The following is a 20,844-nucleotide window of genomic DNA, read 5'->3' as shown; positions in this document are numbered from 1 at the left end:
TTCCCGACTACCATATGCCCGCGTGATCTGATTATAACTGGGTGCAGCATTCTTCCAGGGACATGCCTACAAGATAATTTGCTGTCAAAACGACAGGCTGGGTTTTGTCAAAAGCAGTACCATTCATTTCTCCTTGCCAAATTTTGCATGGCTCTCTCCGGAAAAAAAAAGGCTTTTGTTAGGCTCGGTGCTCTCCGTGGCATGACAATCCTTCAACTACCACCACCCCCCTGCCACCCCCCCTGAGACACCGCTACCCCAATACGCAGATTAGCAACAGTAGCAGGTGCTGAGTGCATCTCAACGAATTTGTCTCCAAACACATGATCCACCTCCTGACTCCCAAGCCCTGACAGCCCTTGGGCTTTCGCGAAACTGACTCTCGGTCGAGAGGAGTAGCCTTCATGTAGCATATTCCCCCCACCCCGCCGATACCCTGCATTTCCAAACAACGGCCAGGTCTAACACCTCCCCCCCTCTCGTTTGAAGTTTTCCCAGGTCTCTGACCCCCAAGCCAGCTCATCACGGGTCTGTAATGTTCGGCGTCAGTAGGCCACTTGAGTCACTCCGTTATTCCGACGCCTACAACCGCTGATGAGCTCTGACGATGCGTAAACAGTTTCGATTGAGGTAAACACCAATTACTGGTGATAGTTATTTTTGTTCTAAACGCCTTTGTAGCAAATGGGCACTTCTGTCAAGCGGGAATGTCAAAGGACTTTTGCTCTAGCGTGCCGTCTTTCCTCACCAGTGTAGGCACGCACGCAGTGCCCTGGCCCAGTAACAGCGATTAAAAACCTGCTTTCTGTCCCTGCCCCCTACTGAGATCCAGAACCTTCACTTCCCTTCTCAGATTATCAGGGGACATGTCTGTAATATTTCACAAGAAGGCAGTGCGCTGCGTGGGCAATATTATCCCAGCCTGGTGATTTTTCCTAGGGAATCCACTCTCCAGATTCGTCTGTCTGGCTATCAGTGGAATTTTGTTCGCCATTTTCACCTCCAAACCTATAGAGGGCTCTGCGTTTTTTTCCCCTTGCCTCTTCCTGCCTTGACGTCACGTCACTGCGAACATGAGAACGTACCGCGAAAGTGATTCCCGGAGACCTTTTGTTTTTTCGGCCGCCGGGCGAAAGATCAAAGGTAATCATCCTCCCGGCTGTTTCGGTAATTAGCTTCGCCGTGGAGAGGCAGGCTGCTCGTGTTGATCGAGTATTAAAACCAGGAGCCGGGGGGGTTTCCGTCAGCCTCGTGGAAGGCTTGTCAGAATCGGCTGAGAGAACAGCTGGCTGTGGGGGTGTGACAGCATGTCAGAGGGCTGCTACTTACCCCGGTGAGTTTTGAGGGCGAATAGGGGGGGTATCATCCCAAACAGGTTGTCGGTGCTGCGTGGGAACAGCGACCGCTGGGTGGCTTTCGTTCCCCCCTCCCTGCGTGACATACCGTTTGCCGAACCTCACCCTCACACCACCGGACACCCAGCTTTGATATTTTGAAATTTATTTTATTTTTTAGTCATCATGACTGAAAGCTCTTTGGGTGACACTTTGGTGGTCGCCTCAGAAACAGGCAGACTGCACACTACACTACGGGGTCGTGAGAGGCAGGGTGGCGCCCCCTGGTGTTCGGGGCCTGTTTGCCTCACCACACAGCACTGGTTTCAGCCTCCCTGTTATATCAATTATTTTGTAATCTGAGCGAGATCTCAACTCAGGATGAACAAATCATAATTAGCGCTTTCTGGGTAAACATTTTGTTCAAATGAGCAAGATTCAGAATGAAAGTGCTGTCATTACATATTTATTCATTTAGTGGGCAAAAATAAAATATTGGAGTAACAAATTTGTATTTAAAAAATGTTTTGCAGATGTTATCTTCCTGGACACAGATATTTCGGCTTTTTGCGTGTACCGTCGTCGTTGTCAGAGACAGTTAAGATATCCTCCCTTATGCAAAGCAAGCCCGCAAAGAAAAGGTACCAGGATTGGACACCGGGTTCAGCGCCACCATTTTCCTGGTAATTGGCGTGCAAAAATACACCATAAAAGGAAAGCGGAGGATTCCTCGGAGCGCATGGCTGCTGGCGCATCCCAGAGACCGCATGGCTGGAAACAAAGGCAGCCGCTTATCAGCCACGTTGCTCGCTTCGTCCGAAGAGCTCAGAGGCGTCGCTGGGATCGATGCTAATGGAGGCGAGTGATAAACAAACACGGGAGCTGAGAGGCAGGCCGTGTTGGGTGGCAGGCCGTGTTGGGTGGCAGGCCGCAATGCGTGAGAGTGTAAAGCAAGGACCCCACCTTTCCGTTTTTGGAGGGAACAAAGAAGAGTCATCGCCGCTCGTTTGCGATCATTTCAGCCTCTTCTACACGTGGCTTTCCTTATTTCCGAGGCTGACGTCTCATCCCCCTCTGCGGCAGCTTTATGATGCCAACTGCACCTCCCCCCCCCCCCGCCCCCGAAATGATTCCTGGGTTCCCACCATGTAGACGCGCCTGCGCTCTCTATCAACTGACAACGCTCTGCGCTGAAAAAGCCCAATGATGACCCATTTGACAACAAAAAAAGCCACATTAATTAAAATGTTTTCTGAGCCTGTGCAATTATAGAGGGGTTAGCAGGAAATTGCTGGTTGGCTGGTTTCTAGGCGATGGTTAAGACAACTGATAACAGTAATTTTTTTTTCTGGGGAAAACACAGACTGCACCTGATGGTTCAGATCTGATGGAACGAAAAGGCGGACGGTGCTTTACAGCCGGACTGATCCGTGCGGGCCGATTCCCGTTTACGGTCCGCTGTAAATTACCTTCTAAGCAATGGTGCTTTTTACCTGCAGACTGTACAGTTTCGCTCACTAGAGGTGGGGGAAGGGGGGGCGTGGGAGCTCACATACGGTCACAGAATCTTAAGTCGGGCCTGATATCTCCGTCTCCAAAGCAGAGGGGTCCTCTGTGGTCAGGGGGCCTGCAGGACATATCAGAATGAATTTCCATATGGGGGAATATTTGTTATTCTGCACAGGACAAAAGGTGTAATAATTAGTTGTATGATTCACTGAACGGCATGGACATATAAGGCAGGGAAGGAGAACATATTTGAAATGCCCTGTTTTTTTTTTTTGTTTTTTTAGGTGTTTTGGAAAAATCCTCACCAAAAAAAACTCACATCGCCAAACCAGTTATTCAAATCATTTAGATTAATCACTTAGCTGTCCCGTATTTCATCCTAATTAAGATATTTAAATTATTTTGCACGGCAAAACTGATTTACTGGTTTAATTTGCCTTATATTTACACAATATTTGTAATAATAATTCATTTAAAATATATATATTTTTTGTCTGTCTTTTTTTTTTTTTTTTTAAGCCTTAAGGAAGCTGCTTCCAACAGCGGGGGGCTACGGAGTCTGGAATCTGCCACGAAGCTGATTCGCAGGGACGTTTCCACGGCATCGGCGTTTGAAAACATCTGAAAATAAAACCAAAAAAAATACTTCTCATCACAGGGTTAAGGCTCATTAGGGCCCAAGTGTTTTAACGCCATCCTAAAGTTATTTCCGAAGAGAGAAAATTAAATTCCCCGCTAGGTTTCATGGCATTCCCCTGAAAATGAACGAGAGCTTTTATTAGAGAGGACACTTCATTGTTAGCAATTTCATAACCAAGCCGCATAATGTCTACAGTCCCATTTAGCCGATCCCTCGCCTTGTTTATGCACTGCCTCCCTCCGTTCCAGAGGACGCCTCAAACCTGAAGACCTTGCGCGCTAAAGGTTAACAGAAAGTGACTTATTAAAGGTCCGTTGTTAATTAAGCCCCACGCTGGCCGGCCGGTCCTGCTCTCCTCGTCTCCGGTGCATGTGGATCAGGCAGGAGTCTCCGTGTATCCCGGACTCGGCCGTAAAGCGAAAGGCCTTCCAAACACTGCCCTAATAAGGGCTCCGTCTTTACTATGCAGACACCGTGAGCTCACAACATGGCCTCGGCCCCCATATTTCAACATCTTAAAACGAGCGACTCCAGTGGATGGGGTTAACTGTCAGCACGGAGCCCTTAAACTGAATTCCATGTGCGTGCCGGTGACTGCCAAATTAGGTCGCAATATAAAGTTGACGGTCACTGTATAAATCAGCCATTTGGCAGGGAGGACTCTTAGATAGACCACTGTGATAAAACTCCTCAACAAATATATATTTTAAAAAATATACAGCTAAATTAAAAAAAAAAAAAGCCATTTTGAATGGGAATGGAATCAAATCCAAAGCTGGTTGTAGAGTCCATCGCAGACCCAAGACGGTACCAGTCCCAGAAGAAATTAAATTCAAACCCATTATTGTTGCCTGAAAGTCTGTAACTGTCCCGAAACGATGACATCATCTTTCCAGCAGTGGCCCATAATCCTCCTCTATTATTTTCAGCTGTTCCACGCTGCCCTCAGATCAGTTTTAGCTGACCCATTTCGCCGTTTCCTTTTGTTTTTGTCAATCGCTCTCTCTCACACAAACTTTTTTGGCCTTTGGTATCAGAAGCCTTGGGCTATACGTCCTATTTCAACAAGGTGTTTCTCTTGAAATTGGTAAAACAAGGTTTATAAATTTATAAAGCGCAAATCATTTCTGAGTGAAATTTAAATTATGCATTGTTATCCATCTCGCTAATCTTCATATAACCTATTCGGCCCGGGTCCTGCAATCAAACAATGATTCGCACATTTAATAACTGGCACGGTGCAAAATTCCCGCGTAATAACCACGGCCTCACCTTTTTAAAATATTCATTTATTTTAGTCAGACGCCATAAATGGCGAGATAAAAACCGAGGCGGGTGTGAGGAAGCAAAAAAAAAAAAAAAACAATAGAATAGAATAAAATAAAATAAAATAAAAATGCACTGTAGGATTCTGATAAATTTAAGCCTTTCTAAACCAAAACATCTGTAGGCCTATGGGCTGTCAAGCCAGATCTTCAAGCTGAGGAAGATGGTTTACACTCCCAATGCAGAGCGAGGGGTCTGGCCCATTTAATGCCAGGCCTGAGTGTTCCTCCTTTTGTGGTGGTTTAATCAAGTTCCCCTGCTTGTCAGCGTTTGCACGCTAATCCAGCAACGCACGACGAATGCGGCGCGGACCTGTAACCTGCCTTTGTGTGTCGGGCTCACATGAGAATGCACCCAAACGCCACTGGACAGCCCCCGAAGATTAAGACTGAACAGAGTGGCAGCCATCGCCGCCAAGGCTAATGCCCTTCAGCATTGTCTTGTGCCCGAGCCGCAGATACGACGGTTGAAGCTCCTCTCTTCTCTGTCCCTGACAAATGATCGTATTTTAAGGTAAAAAATGTCCTTATTCGTTACCGGGCTGACGAATCCTCGGAGCTACGCCATTCTGAACCACATTATGGCGCTTAGTGTTCATTTCACAATGTGTATTTTTCTTTTCTTTACCATCACAGAGCATCTCCTGGGCTCCGTTGACATTGTAAATATGTTCGGCGCTGTCCGAACTAATTTCTGCTACATATCCAGTCTGGCAGCGGCTTTTATGCTACAGGGGACCCCTTCTCCAGTCTGGGCTCGACCTGAAGAGCGGAACGGCCTGTTTATGCCTGTTTATGCATGACCCGGGCTTGTTTGTTCATCTGTCGCTTTTGCATATCCGTGCCGAACATGAAAGACCATCGTCTCCGTGACGATTCTCGGATCCACGCGGCCCAGAACCTGACGGATACAGGGCATCGTTCTCTTCTTTTGCGGCCGACACAAATGGCCTGAGTTTTTTTCCAAATGGCTACCTAATGAAGAAGTGACTCGCAAAAAGGAAAGATGATTCAGTCCCTGCTGTTTAGTGGGATTTTTATACGTTATTTTATATTACATTAAATGCTTTTCAACATATTTCAATTGTGTTATAATAATATATTCAAAACTGCATTATTTAATTTAATTTTTACTCTGTAGGTAATTCACAATCCTGAAACAAATTCAAGATAACACAGGCTGGAAGATATTTTTATATAAATTGCACATTCCCCCTTCTGTATTGTCTAAGGAAATTGAATAACAGCACATCGGACACCATAATTGGCAAGTCACATAAAGCCATTTCATTCTGGTGAAATATTTCTGTTATATTATTTTCGGTTACATTTCTGTGTGTTGGCCTCAACAAGGTATCAGAGAAATCCGCAAAAATAAATCTAAAGTCAATAATTTTAATTCTAGCTCTGGTCCTAAAGTCAATAATTTCTTGTTTAATATAATCGTCGACACAATTATCTTTTGGAGGGTGGGGGGGGGGGGGGGGCATTTTGAAGGAATAAAGGCACTTCGTGCATCTGAAGGTTTCCTCGGGACGGCCGTATCAGCAGAAGGGAGCCCCGGCTCACGTTTAACCACTGTGGCATTTCTGTTAAACGTTTATTCAGAAGAAAATCGTGGAGAAAAGGCAGAGATTTAACTGGCTGAAGGTTGGGACCTTCGGCTTTTCCATAGCAACACAGGGACACACAGGAAGGATTATGCGGGAATGCAATTCATGACCTCGCCAACTTCAGCACTGCCGAGGTTGACGGCACGACGTGGCATATCCTGATGAATGATAAGTGAGGTCATTTATTGCCTCTCAGTCTGTATCTGCGGGTGACTAAGAACACAGGAGCACTTCAGGTACATCCATTACTAATTTACTCATAGTGTACAGAAATTAGGTAGCTGGGATTATCAGCACAGCATCAACACGGCTACCACTTCTATAATAAATACACTCCATGCGTGTGCATGCCTGCGAGTGTGTGCACTGCAGTGTAAATGTCATTATAACTTATATTGTATCAATAGAACAAATTAAGAGGTCTAAGAGAAGCTAATTCAATTAAAATATTAAACATTTTTAATTTTTCTGCACAAATTGCTTACTGTATGCTGCAATTTTACTTCATTAGTAATGATTTCTCAGATGAAAAGTCCACCTTGTGATGAATTCATTGGTTATTTATGGCAGCATGTCTTGCACCCCCCCCCCCCCACCCAAAAGGCACAAGTAAAATGGCTCAACCCAATAATATAGCAACATTGCCCCCTGTTGGTTGCCCGAGCATTGTCCAAAAGGCAGAACCTAGAAGTATTTTTCTCAAACACACAAAAAAAATCAAACATCACTTCAAAATGTAATTATTGTGATCATTGAGAATTTGTGATTCCAAAATAAAAGTAATTGCATTGGTCATTGTGCAGAATTTGGCAACAAAGATGCATTCAGTCATTATCGCTGAGAGGTTCTCTTCTGGTTCCTAGTCCTAAGAATATAAGAATACATAATACGAAGATATAAAGCAATGAATCAACGGGCATTAGCAGGGCTGTGGATTTTACAAAAATCCAGAACTGGGACTCTGGGACTATTTAATTATTCTAATACTTAGTTCTTTGGTACTTTAATACTCAGTCCATAAATTCTTCATAAAATAGTGATATATTTTATTTTTTCTTCAAAGGTTAAACTTTCAAAATTAATTGCATTTTGTACATATCCAGCTATTACACCACAATTTCAGTTATCCTAAATACCTGACTCATAATTAGATTTGTGTGTGTGTGTGTGTGTGTGTGTGTGTAATTTTAGGGCTGGATTACTTAGATATATTTATGCTGGAGTTCAAAAATGTAAATAAATTGCCAGCTCAAAATGGAATTTAAATTAGAAAATAATGATAATTCACTACAGATAAATATCACTATTGATGTACTAGTTTTTATCAGTTCACTTGTTTTAGACTCCTTTACTTGGCTCCTCCTGGACCAAAGAATCAGTTAATTTAGTGCTTTATATACTCAAAAAACGATACTCAACATCTTACAAAAACTTATTCTTACAAATCAATGTGGAAAATTTACATCTTCGGTTCAATTAATTAGATTTAACAGACATGACCCAAGATATAACACAGCTAACAGAATGGAGCCCATCGGAAATGTCTTCATCGTCACTATGAAAACCAAACAGGGTATTTTAAAGTACAATAACTGCTCCGTACTCGATTGTAACACAATGCCATAAGTTAAAACCCATGGACAAAGGCATATAGCGCGAAGAGGAGCATCAGCGCCACATTGTGGCAGCTCTTGTAGTTTCCTCTGAGACCTGTTGGTCTGTTAAAAGCTGAACATTTATTTAAATATAAGGCAGATGATAGATAGATTAGATAGATAGAACAATAATAGTAATAATAGTTATTGTTTTTGCGTTTAAACTACAGCGGCAATCAATTATGATAAGCACACATCCCAATTAGGTTAACGACGAGTGTAGTTCACCTCAGGACACATACACAGGACACCTATAATGGTGATTATACAGAAAATTCAAAATTTTACTCACCTGCCTTTCAGTAGCAGCTCTGCTTCATTGTCAGAATACTTTCGACCAAAAAAGAAGCAGTATTGTGAAAGTCTATTGTGTGCTATCTTTGATAACGAGTTTTAAACTAAAATGACAGTTGTTGCAGTAAGAAAAATATCGACAATATTATTTAAAATTCTCATACATTTCATGTTTTGTAAAAACAGAATTTAAAACGTTGATCAATCGGCAATCATCATATTGTTCTGTTTGCTAATAATACACAACGGGGTTCCACGTAAAATCGGCGTCTTCGCTTTGGTGAACTTGGCGTTTGAAATAAAAGTGGATAAATAACTCCGGATCTCTCACACACTCTTTGAAAGTGTTGAAAGAGTTGCGCCAGTGCGCCGGGCGATGCTGCTCCGGATAGGGATGCGCTGCAGGCGCACTGGGAACACCGAGCGCTCGGCTCCCCTCAGCCCCGCTCTCTGCTGCTTCACGTACTGTTAAAGCCCGAAGCGTTGGCCAATGGCGGCGCGACTTATAGGCGGTAACCCGCCAATCAGGAGGCGCCTTATTGGCAGTTGGGCCTGTCAGCTGGTCAGGAAACACCACTGTATGTCGGCATCTCGTATATCGGCGTTAAATTCTGTCCAAAATTCGCCCCGTAAGTAGTATTTGGTAATAATATGTTTTAAAAATAGACATATGGTTTGAAATGTGGAGTTGAGAGGTAAGTTTTGAGATTTTTTGGGTAGGTATCGATCCCCTTCCCCACTATCATTAAGTCATAGACAGGAAAATCGCTGCACCACCAGCAAAACATGCGTGATAAGGTGTAAAAAAAAAAAAAACGGGAAGTGAAAGGTGAGACGAGGTTGATTTCGGGAGAGCTGCGGTGCAGCCGGCCCGCCCCACCCCGCCCACGTTAGGTGCGAAGCCTAGATCCGCGCAGAGGCGACAAAACTGGACAAGACGTCGGACATCGTCGGATACAAGCCGGGCTCGGCCGGGGCTCTGACCCCGCAGAAAAAGATGAAGAAACGAAAGGAGCTGAACGCCTTGATTGGTCTTGGTGGCGACGGCAAGCGCAAGAAGACCAAGAAGTGCTCCGGCCACCGGCTGCTGCGCACCGAGCCACCCGGGTCGGACTCTGAGTCCAGCTCGGACGACGATGAATTCAACAGCACCGGCGGCGTTTCGGCTTTCGGCAAGTGAGTAACCGGACAGGAGCATCCACAGCAGCATCCAACACTTTTGCGTCCGTTTAACATTGGCTCTGGTTCAGCCTGCCCCATGGGAAACACACTAGAGCTGTTAAGCGATGATGATTAAATGCATTCGGGCCAGATCACCCTGAAAATCGCAGTTCGCTTCAGGTGTCGCGGTGGGTTAAAATCTCATTCTCTGTTTGTGTGTGTCTGCGTGTATGCTCGCCATCAGAAGAAGCTACACACAGTGCTGCAGCATCTGCTTCCCGCTGTGCGCTTTCATCGTCCTTGTGGCCTGCGTGATGGCCTGCGCCGGCTTGATCTGGATGCAGATCGCCCTGAAGGAGGACTTGGACACACTGAAGGAGAAGCTGCACGCTAGTAGGTGCCACACGTCGATCCCGCAGGGCGGGGGGAGCGATCATTAGAATTGAGTCGTTTTTCTGCTTTGGCATGTGTGGCGCTCAGATACGCGGTTGGAAACGTGATGCACAGCTTAAATGGGTTTACATACAGCCCAGGTGGGAGGGGAGGGGATGCGGACATGCATTTTGCTAGCTAGTTCAGTAAAAAGTCAACATGCAATTTTTTAAAAATTAATTATTTTAAAACTAGCTTGTGTTCACTTTGTACTCGTCTTTGTCTGAGTTCACTTGCTTTGGATGCATTGGGGCCAAAGAGCCAGATATATGTTGTTTATGCATAACCATTTTATAACAGTAATTATTGGTGACTGTAGCTTTCTGATGTTAAGTAGCACAATTGGGTAGTTATTGGGCAAAGACAGTAGAACTGAACCATATGAGATGTATAATATACCATAAGTATGTAGATATTAAAACCAAGAGTATTAGGATGAAGATGGTTGGCACCTTGGAACATTGGATATCGAAACATTGCTGGAGGGATTTGCTGCCATTCAGGTTGGGTATTGATGTGAGGTTATCAGGTCCCATTCTGTCAGTGTGTGATGCACCACTCTGCAGCTAAATTTGCTCCCAGGCGTTTTGACTTTATCCAATCACATCACTTGCAGTTGACCAATACAGATAAGCAGGGCGGAAATACGGCAAACTGACTTGTTAAGATGGTGTCCTATGGTGGTGCCAAATGTGAAGTCACTAAGCTCTCCTGTATAAAAAAACCCATTCTGCTGTTAATGTTTGTGGTACTGTGCGCTTAGTTATACACCTGTGCATGCAATGTTTGTAGCTTAATCAGGCGGCTCCTCTAATTGGTGAGGGTCCCACACACTTTTGCCCATATAGTTTATAAATGAATGTAAAAAAGGTTGGTGGAGATTATAGTGTAAGCATTGTGTAATATAGCATAAAGGTCTACCTGGGATCCTTTTCTAAAAGTGCAAATGCAATTTTCACTTTTGACTTTTTTTGTCTTTATTTTCACCATAAGAAGCTGTAAGTATATCTCAGGCAGGTGCCTGCATCATTGTGAGGCCTCTGTGATGGCAGTGATACCCGTCTGAAAGGTGAACAGGATGGACAGGTTCTTATTTTTGTTTTGTTCCGCAGTGGAAGCCAGCCAGTCTGCATCATCACATGAAATACCGAAACTGAGCGACGATCTAAAAGAGGAATTAAAAAAACTCGAGCTGCTAGAAAACGGCGATCGGGGCCTCAACAAGCTGTGGTCGAATCTGACAGAAATAAATCGAAAGGTTTGTTGAAAGGATGTCTCTCTTCAAATCCCCCTGTTCCCTGGCTGTGTGGTACTGGGTGTCAGGGATTATGTCTGATGTCCTGAGTCTCTTTGTCATGAAACTGATGTCAGATCAGTGAAAGACGTGTGTCAGTGAGTCGCAAAGTCAGGATTATCGATTGTCTCATTTTAGATCAGTCTGCTGGACTCCGCAGTCAACCACCTGAAAACCAACATTAAATCTGCCTCAGATTTAATCAGCCTCCCGACTACGGTGGAAGAACTTCAGAAGGTGAATTTCATAATGATCCTCTTGCTGTATATTAAAATTATGAATATTCTCAGATTCCCCCCTCCCCTCCACTTGATCGATGTATAAGATTCAGGTGTGCTTTGGTTATCCTACAGTGACATCTAGTGTCCACTGAGTGTAACAGATGGCTCTGGGTATAACAGAGAATGAAATGCTTGGTTGTGTTCCATTTCACTGCAGAGTGTGGCTACGATTGGGAGCACACTGACAAGCGTGCAGCATGACGTGAGGACCGTTCAGACTGCAGTGGAGGATCATCGCAAAGCGGTGGACGATCTGAAGAATGCCATGGTAAAGCCCACACAGCTCTTTCAGATGCAGTGTGGATTTCTGTAGAGGCCTGCCGTGTCGCGCAGTGTGTTGTGTGTCGGTAATGCAGGCTGCATTTGCAGTGCTGTTGCGTACACCATTAAATCGCATGAGAAATGGCCACCACCGTGCTTATTATTAATGCAATAAACACAGCAGCGCTTAATGGCTGGTGTTGTTTGGCAGTAATAATAATATGAAACGCTGATGGCGTTTAACCTGTAATATAATCTCAGTCTTCTAGCCCAAAGCAGTTAAATAAATCCATGTATTGCCGCTGACCTTTCAGGCCTTGCATAACCCTCTGTGAATTACCCCTAAGTGCCCTCTCCTTTCCTCCAGTTGGTTAAATGATGATCACTGAGGCAATGTGGGAAATCCCTCAGCAGTGTGTTGTTAAGTATGACACGGAGTTCACCCAGGGTGGGCCTGTAACTGTAACCACTCGGCACTGATAGAAACGCAAGCGACCTGAATGAAACGGCCCTCACGCAGCACTTTGCAGAGACCTCGCACTGAAGAATCGGGAAAGGCCTGAGCACTCGGAAACCATTTGCAAAGAGAAAATTGCATGCATGCAGAAAGTTCCTCCAGTCTGTTTTATTATTTTTCCCTTTCCCCGCCTCCATGTCTTTTCTCCCCTGCAAGGTGTGAATGAATCGGCTCACTAGTCAGCGTCTTTGCCTGCTCTAGCTGTCGCATTCAAGTGCACATAATCCCAGTATCATTTTTTGTTGGGTTATCGGACATATGAAATGCCACAGGTTCATCTACACCAGGGGTGGCCAATCTTATCCGCAAAGGGCCGGTGTGTATGCAGGTTTTTGGGATAACCTGTAGGTCAGCTGTTCAAACCCAGGTGTGAAGACTCTTCAGCCAATCAGTCCTCTAATTAGTAATCTAATTAGGGAGTTGCAGCGAAAACCCGCATACACACCGGCCCTTTGCGGATAAGATTGGCCACCCCTGATCTACACCCTTCAAAATGGAGGCGTGGCGTACACACCATCCTGCCCCCTGATGATCCCTGATTGGCTGCATTCTTGCATCTCAAAGCCTTATTAGGGCTCAACATCAGTCATAAGGGAATTATTTATAAGGCACCTTGTCCACGGTAAAAGGATTCTTGTTATATCTAGTTTCTTGTTGCCTCTGTTTTCAGACCCTTGAGTGAGTGGAAAAAGTCTTTCTTACATCTAGATTTAATGCACAGGCTTGTATCTGAAGAGATTCTGCTGTTTTCAGTTCTGATTCAACAAATCGAGCTGTGCAAATTTCATCGTCGCTGTCATTTTTTTGCAGACCATGTCCATGTTTGTGGGTTATAGGTCCAGTCCAGATCCAGTCATTTTTTTTTTTTGACATGGTTATTTGGTTTGAAGCCAGTCATTGATGTCCTTTCTTTCCCTCCAACAGCAGTAAACCTCTGAGGCATGTCGTAGATAAATATTGGTTTGTTTAGTCGACCAGATTAAAACCTACGGCCCTCTGGCTTTTGCCGGTCTCCGTCGTTTTCGGAACAAATGCAGAACTCTCGTCTCGTTTACAAGGTTGAAAACCGGCATACAGAAGATGCCAAATCCTCGTCGTCCTCCACAGAAAAGGTGAATGGCAGCTGTACGCCCTGTGTACCTCTGAATCAGGTACGGTTACAAAGCAGTGTAAATGAACTGACCGTCTGAAAGCACCGGTAGATTAATGTCAACACCACATCGAGTTCTTTAGGCGTTCGATTTGTGCAATTTTGATGCATTGCTAATAAATGCAAGTACGAAAGAATATGGGTGGCGGAGAAATCTGGAGATAAGGGAAATGGCGCTGTGGTGTGTCGCCGATTGGTTTAAGGAGGTGGTATCTTTACAGGATGCCTTGAGTGAGTCTAACGGCACGCTGATCATCTCGCACGGCGACGAGCGGATCCGAAATCTGAGCGCAGCCATCAGCAGCCTCACCCAGAAAGTCTCCTTCCTGGAGAGCAGCTTCCTCCTCCTCAACGTCACGCCGCCATCCCGCCGGACTGTGAGTACCGCCACACAAACACCGCTTCTCTGCTTCCGGAAGAGTTTCTCTTTCTTTGTTTTGTCAACAGCCCGGTGGCTCGCAGGCCGGTGTTGGGGACTTGCTTCCCCGATCGTCCCGCTTTCACTTTGTGTCGCAGATGGTTGGAAGATTTCACTGCATTTTCCTTTGGGCCCCCCAGCAATGCAGGGCAAAATGATATAAGAACGATAAAATTTACTGAGTCGGGGGTCAAGAAATATGGGGCAAATTATAGTTCAATACAGGACACAGTATTTTATTTTTCAAAACGGGCAATCCTGTAAAAAGTGGGACAGCTGGCAGCTTTTCCAGCAGCATCAAACTGGATCCAGTTAGAGCCAGTTAGAGGAGAACACTCATCAACAAACCATACTGTCGGTATCTTCTAGCATTAGAACCTACTACCACAAAAGTATTTTGATTTCCATCCTTCCATGGGGACTGCAGTCTGATCAGAGGCGCCCAGAGCTCCCTCTCCCCAGCCGCCTCCTCCAGCTGCTCTGGGGGCATATTCGGGCCCCCCCAAGCCAGCCAAGAGATATAATCTCTCCTGGGTTTGCCCTGGAGTCTCCTTCCAGTTGGACATGCCCGAAGCACCTCACCAGGGAGGTGTGTGTGAGGCATCTTATACAGATGCCTGAATCGCCTCAGCTGACTCCTTGCAATGCGGAGGAGCAGCGGCTCTATTTTGAGCCCCTCCAGGATGCCTGAGTCTATCTCTAAGGCTGAACTGAGACACTCTGCAATGATGAACACTTCCTCCGCTTGTATCTGCGATCTCATTTTTTCAGTCCGGTTCAGCTGTCTTGTCACTAAGACAGACGGGTATAACGTCTACATAACTGCTGACGCTGCACTGATCCGTCTGTCAATCTGCTGCTCCATTCTTCCCTCACTTGTAATCAAGACCCCAAGCTGCTATTCTGCTTGAGGCAGTAACTCGACCCCAACCTGGACAGGGCTTTCTACCCTTTTTTCCCGGTCGAGAACCATGGCTTCTCACGTGGAGTTGCTGATGAGTCAGAAGGGTGAAACCGCCTCCCAGCTGCTTCACGCTTGGCTGAAACCCGCCCCATTACATGCTCGATGAAGCCAACAGACTGGCTCTTAGCAGAAGGGCTGTAGCCACATACTCTGGACCAATAGACAAACCCTCCTCTCCAGTACCCTGGCGTAGACCTTCCCAGGGAGGCTAAGGAGTGTTATGCCCTTGAAGTTGGAACACGTCCTCCAGTCCCCTTTTCTAAAGACTAGGACCATCGCACCAGTCTGCCAATCCAAAGGCAGCGTCCCCAACCTCCACGCGATGTTGAAGAGGTGTGTCAGACAAAACAGCCCAACAAGAGCTTTCAGGAGCTCAAGGCGAATCTCATCCACTCATGGGGCCTTACCAAAGAAGAATGTGATGGGCAAGTCCTCCTCTAAGCTTCCCGACTCCACTTCCTCTTAGGACAGCACATCAGTGAAATTCAGGTGACCACCACCTGACTATATCCCCAGCTGAAGTCAACAGCACTCCATCCCTGCAGTAAACAGCATGGGCAAAGCCCTGTGTCCCCCTCCTTAGTCATCTGACGATTTGCCAAGCATAATGGTATTCATAAGCGCATCATTGTTGACCAACTGTAATTAGCACATAAGTCCAGTAACAGAGTACTGCTGGGGTTCAGATCAGGCAGACCGTTCATGTTTACATTTATTAGCCCCTTGTTCAGTGGGGCAGAGGTGAGCGGCTGGGAGTTGAGTGGGGATAGGTGTCCATACTGGGGCAACTAGGCAGCACTCGGATGGTCCAGTGCCCGGCTAATTCCTTATGCACTGGTCGGGGTCTCTACAGATGATGCCTGAACCGCAGCCTCAGAATGGAAGTAAAATGGGTTTGGGCAGCGAAGACAATGGTGAAGTTGCTGGGGCGCCCCCTGCAGGACGGTTGAAGGCCGAAATGGTGGTCACTGATGCCACTGAAGGTAAGATGATCGTTTTAAAAGTGTTTGTGGGGATTTATATACCCTCATGATATCTTCAGATGTTTACAGCCATGCACATCACTGAAATGTATTCATCCTAAATTCTGCTCCCATCTTCTCCTAAAGGACCTTTTCAGCCCACCAGGAGACCTAGATTTCTGTCTCAGAGAATCTCTAAAAAAGAGCTGTCAAGCAACGAACCCATGCTAGCCCCCTTGCCCGGGATAACATCTTTAAAAGGTATTCTCTCCCCCCGCCCCCACCCCAGAATTTACAGGTACGGCGCCTTTTTGTAACACGTGAAGCGTTAAGCTATACCGAAAGCGGTTTGTCAGGCTTCGTCCACATCCCGTCAGCCATCCCTCTGTTGACTCACCTTCTTCATCTATGTGCAGATCTTGAAGACCTCTTCCGCAGCTCTGCTGACACCTCTCAAGGTCTGTCGTTCAGCGACCTGAAGAACATCCTCGGGGATGCAGTTCTGGACTCCCGCCTCTGGGGGCGCTGTGACAAAGACGGTAATGAGAGGCTAATGCTGTCGGAGCTGCGGTGTATGACTGGGCTGTAAGCCAACGTGCTGTCCTCCAGTGACAGTATTACTTACGAGGTGCAGCCTTCCCCCAGGCTGGGCCTTGATATTGCACTTTTTTTGTAGCTGACTTGTGGAGTATTCGACGAGAAGCAGGTGGGCTTGCACATTAAGTTATTTACAGTAAGCGTCCACCAACCCAGTATCAGCTCAATTATGAAGGTTGTTCCTTTATTCCCCCATTCAGTCTCTAATTAGGTTCTTATGTAACTTTACTCACAGGAGAACTAATAACTTTAGCAAAGTTATGACTTTCAAGATGTTTTTAACAGATTTTCCCTTGAATTAAAAAATATCTGGTTTTGTAATCTTGGATGGTATTACATTTTAATGAGTGTCAGCAGTCAAAATAATTTTTTTTTGATGGAAATGTATTTAAAAATATCTTGCATACTATATAGAATTTATTATTTTTTTGGTTTGAATGTGAATAATCGATCTTTTTAATTAGTGATTACTCAAACTTTGTGTAATCTGTAATTTATTAGAGCGGGACTGTAAAATATTACTGCCGCCTTCAGAAACCTGAAGTCCTTTTTTTGTAATTCCCTTGTTTACATGCCAATTTAGCTTTTTAAGGGCTATACATAAAAGCTTTTACATGGTTAGGGTGCACCGAGCATTTTAAGCATACAAACAGTAGCAATAACTGGCAGAACACAGTTGTATGTCGCTTAATCATTCTGAGACTGAACACCGGAGTAATGAAGCATCCGGCGCCGAGGCTGGCGAAAGCCGTGTGTGATTTGGTGGCCGTGGCCGGTGTTCTAGTGATGTCATAGGTTGGGGACCACTCAATCATCTAGTACTGTCTTTTGTAAATAAGGTTGTTCCTGTTTGTGTGACTGCGGGGTTGGGGGGGATTCTCTGTATAGGCTTAGTTTGTCATTGTATATTCTAAAAACCAATGATTTTATGAGGTGGTGGTATGCATGTTGGACAGTGTAACAATAAATGTGTAAATTATGGAACGAATGGCCTTTGTGACACTCTGGTGTAGAGATGTTATGGGTTCTGTTAGCCCCGTTTTTCATAGTTATACTAGATGGTGACACCCAGTCTTCAGGTTGTAGCCGTTTGTCTTGCCTGTATTTTTGTATTCACATCTACAGCCACTAGAGGCCACTGCTGCATCATTTTTGAGCTTGGGGCTCGCAGGAGGTAACACCCCTGGAGGCAGCTTTGAAAGTGCGGCTTCTGTGTTTTCGCCAAAGCTGCTTTCACATCTTCAGCAGCCCCTCAAATCCTAGAGCTGAGATCTGTACATGCTCCTTCAAGCGATTCTTCCAGCTTATCCCTGCGTGCAATCCTTCTGTATTCAGTACCGGTTATCCTGTAAAACTGTGGCAAGTCACCATGGCGACCAATTCGGCTTCTCCCCATCCCCCCCATAAGCCAGGCACACACAGCTGGTTTGACTGAGCAGATGTTCAGCTAGTTTAAGGAATCTTGGCAACCTGGAAACGCCCTTCACCTAGATGGCATCTGAGGGTGGAAAGTTCTCCTCTGAATTGCTCAGCCTATGGACCAGGCTGTCCTTCCTAACATTTTATGATCGTCAAGGTCTGTAAGTGCTGGTTAAAAGCGTTCACTTACCATGGTATGTGGTAAGTAAAATCCAGTCCTCTGCTGAATAGTCACATCTCCTTGAGAAGAGGCCCTTAACCCACTGAAATGCTTTACCTGTGCTCTGACCCCAAACTCCGCTTACGTTCGTATATTTTCTTGCCTATATCTCAGAGGACAGCATGGTGGGATGTGTCGAAACTAAAGAATTCCAATGTACCTGCTCATGGCAAATAAAGCATCGTTTCATTTCGAATGCTGTGCAGAATATCTGGGTGAACGGCGGGAACATCAGTGTGTACAGCAGGACCAGGAAGGCCATCCTACCATGGTGATCGCCGTCTCCAGACGGGCTGTAAGCTGTCGGTGGCTGCGTTCCTCAAGTGCGGTCTTCAGCAGTTGTGTAAACATGAGCGTTAAGTCGTGTTGAGTGCGTTTGAATAACCAGCCTTCGATAGTTATGGCCAAGGCCAATGATTTGTCACCATCGCTGGTTTCTTTTTTCCCCAGCGATACCCAGCTTGTGAATGATTTGTAAGGCATTACACTCGCCAGCCACCGAACTCCCCCCCCCCCTTGGTTTAGACTGCTGCTGATCTCATGCTGCCATGGATGCAGGGTGGCCAGTCTGGTCCCAGGGTAGTGGGAATGTCCAAAAAAGAAAGGTGGGTTTTTGGTGAATACGAGGAAGATCAGTAACGCCAGGTAAGAGTCTATGTCGTCCTTTCACACGGTGATCAAGAACTTTGGGAGGAACATGGTTGGACGCACTTGACCACGAAACCCATCCAGATTCTCTGTGATTTTCCACTTTGTGATTTTCTCCGCGAACCTCCACATAAAGTGATCACATAACCGGTAATCAGCTGGAGTTTCGCCTAAATTGGCGAGAAGATGAAAATGCGGTTCTCCGTCTCCCCGGAGATTCACATCTTCATTTGTTAAACAAATCTTTGCTCAAGTTTTCCTTCATACCAACTGTTAAACGCAAAGGATGTTCAAGGATGTTCAGTAGATGACAAACCCAAAAAATGTTTAACTTCATTTCTGGGGTGACTTCTAGACTGTTTTTACTTCGTTAGATAATTACAATGGGGGGGAGGTAATCAAATCCTCGGCGTTCCCTTGACGCACAGCCTTACAGATAAACCCCTTAGAGTTGCACAAATAAATAAAACATAATTTTGCCCTTAGTTTTCCTTGATATTGCAGGACTCTAAGGCATTTGTGTCTCTTGACTGTTTTCTTTGCTTAGTTTACAGCCCCATGCTCCAACTCACCATGTTTAACACGCTGATCCCACGTTACTTCATGACTGTGCTTATAAAACATTTAGAGTTGTATGATGTTAATGTTTGTGGATGTGGCTTGTGAGGGTGGGGAAGTATGGAGTATGATAATATCAGAATCCATCTGGTAAGAGAACTGACCAGTCGAAAGTTTGGACATGCCAAGCCTACAAAGGAGAGTGATTGGGTCACATGACATCACCTGGCCACCTGACCTAAAAACAGCAGAAACAGGTGTGGAGGAGTTTAACCAGAAAGTGAAAGGAATGTGGGCAAGGAGAGCTCAGCATATGTGGGACCTCCTTCAGGACAGCTGGAAAAGCATCCCAGGAGGTGACCTCATGGAACACGGAGGAGAACGCAGGGTCAGCCAGTCCCTGGAGCAATTGGGGTTAAGGGCCTTGGTCAGGCGCCCAATGGTAGGATCACTCTGCCGAACCAACTAAACCCGCAACCTTCTGAGACCCAACCTACAGAACGCCCCCCCCCCCCCAAAAAACAAATAAAGAATTTAAGTACTTTATTTTGGAATAGTGCGGGTGGAATTCGGCGCCGTCAGGCACAGCCTTTACAAGATGCATCACTTTGAGCTGAGCTATATTTTATATTATAAATTGCCCTTAGTGTATAAAAGTTTATGCCCTGCAAGAGACTGGCATCTCAACCAGGATGTACCCTTATGCCTTATGCCCTGAACTGCCTGGGACAAGCGCCACCCCCCCCACCCACCCCCCATAATCCTGCTCAGGATATATAGCTGAAACATGGATGTATATTAGATACCTCTAAGATAGTCCTTCACAAATTCAGATCTGGGTCATAGTGTTGGTCGTGTTTGCAGTTTTATCTCTGATATCTTCTGTGTTTTGCATAAAATGTGTATTTGACTTTAAAAGTGACTGTATAGTACCGTGTTGGTTAACCACAACTGGGAGGGGACCATGTAAGTGGTGTTGCCATAGAAACCCAAATTTGGTGGGAGTCTGGCATGTGCGTTTACATGCATCCTGGCAGCAATATGGCATTTCGCGATGAAAAATAGTGCCTGCATTCAAAACAAAAACAGAGAGAGATTACAGGTTTTTTCCTCATTTTTAATTTATATATTTTTTGTCTGAAACCATCCAGCTATGAAATGAGTCCCTGCAGGTCTTTTCTCTCTCTCATCCCTTGGCGAGTCCTCATAGAGCTCTGGAGTGCCTCTTAACACCGTGCCGCTCCTTCTACAGTGTTCCTCACACGAGCCGCTTGGTCAAAGAACAGCCGCTCCTGCCCCCTCCCCCCCCCCTCCTGCCTGGTGTCCTGGCAGGGCTGCCTGCTCTCAGATACCCGCCACTCTGAGGTGGGGCTTAATGGTGCAGGGCTTGATTTGCCCAGACGGCCCAGTAGCCGGAGCACAAGGCTCATGTAGTACAGCGCCTACCCCTGCTATGGGGGAACCAGGCGCATCGAGATTTTCGTTGGACCCCTTGATCGATGGGACCTTAAATATCCTGTGGTGTTTGTGATGCAGTGTGTGCAGTTAAGGCCAGTCCTACGGTCCTGCTTTTCTCTGTAGGGCCTCTGGCC

At 45.7% G+C, this 20,844-nt stretch overlaps 2 protein-coding genes and 1 long non-coding RNA gene across 6 annotated transcripts in view; 2 read left to right on the top strand and 1 right to left on the bottom strand.

Annotated features, from left to right (window-relative positions):
- The window catches only part of LOC111847663 (adhesion G protein-coupled receptor L2-like), a 169,151-nt gene extending 160,308 nt beyond the window's left edge, over nt 1-8,843 (bottom strand). The window contains exon 1 of the mRNA XM_072704389.1: nt 8,369-8,843. The gene's annotated coding sequence lies outside the window, so the exon portion shown is untranslated. The remainder of the gene's footprint in view (nt 1-8,368) is intronic.
- On the top strand, nt 987-5,886 carry LOC111847666 (uncharacterized). Of its 3 annotated transcripts, none has more exons than XR_011984592.1 (3): nt 987-1,143; nt 1,868-2,192; nt 3,363-5,886. It is a non-coding gene; the product is annotated as an uncharacterized lncRNA (long non-coding RNA). The 3 variants fall into 3 exon arrangements; XR_011984591.1 differs by having other exon boundaries at nt 987-1,333; XR_002839144.2 differs by lacking the exon at nt 1,868-2,192.
- Nucleotides 8,844-8,898: 55 nt separating the features above from the next.
- On the top strand, nt 8,899-17,391 carry efcab14 (EF-hand calcium binding domain 14). 2 transcript variants are annotated; one of them, XM_023819075.2, is made up of 10 exons: nt 8,899-9,546; nt 9,779-9,924; nt 11,076-11,221; nt 11,396-11,494; nt 11,696-11,806; nt 13,375-13,467; nt 13,688-13,843; nt 15,702-15,831; nt 15,958-16,071; nt 16,227-17,391. In XM_023819075.2, exons 1-10 carry the CDS (start codon nt 9,368-9,370, stop codon nt 16,397-16,399), a joined length of 1,347 nt encoding a protein of 448 aa, XP_023674843.2. In that variant the 5' UTR covers nt 8,899-9,367; the 3' UTR covers nt 16,400-17,391. The 2 variants fall into 2 exon arrangements, with proteins under 2 accessions (XP_023674843.2, XP_023674841.2); XM_023819073.2 differs by having other exon boundaries at nt 9,776-9,924.
- Nucleotides 17,392-20,844: the final 3,453 nt, after the last annotated feature.

This window comes from Paramormyrops kingsleyae, chromosome 21, assembly GCF_048594095.1.
Source record: "Paramormyrops kingsleyae isolate MSU_618 chromosome 21, PKINGS_0.4, whole genome shotgun sequence".
Lineage (NCBI taxonomy): Eukaryota > Metazoa > Chordata > Actinopteri > Osteoglossiformes > Mormyridae > Paramormyrops > Paramormyrops kingsleyae.
Note: the sequence above shows the minus strand (reverse complement) of the source record. Positions and strands in the feature narration are given on the sequence as shown.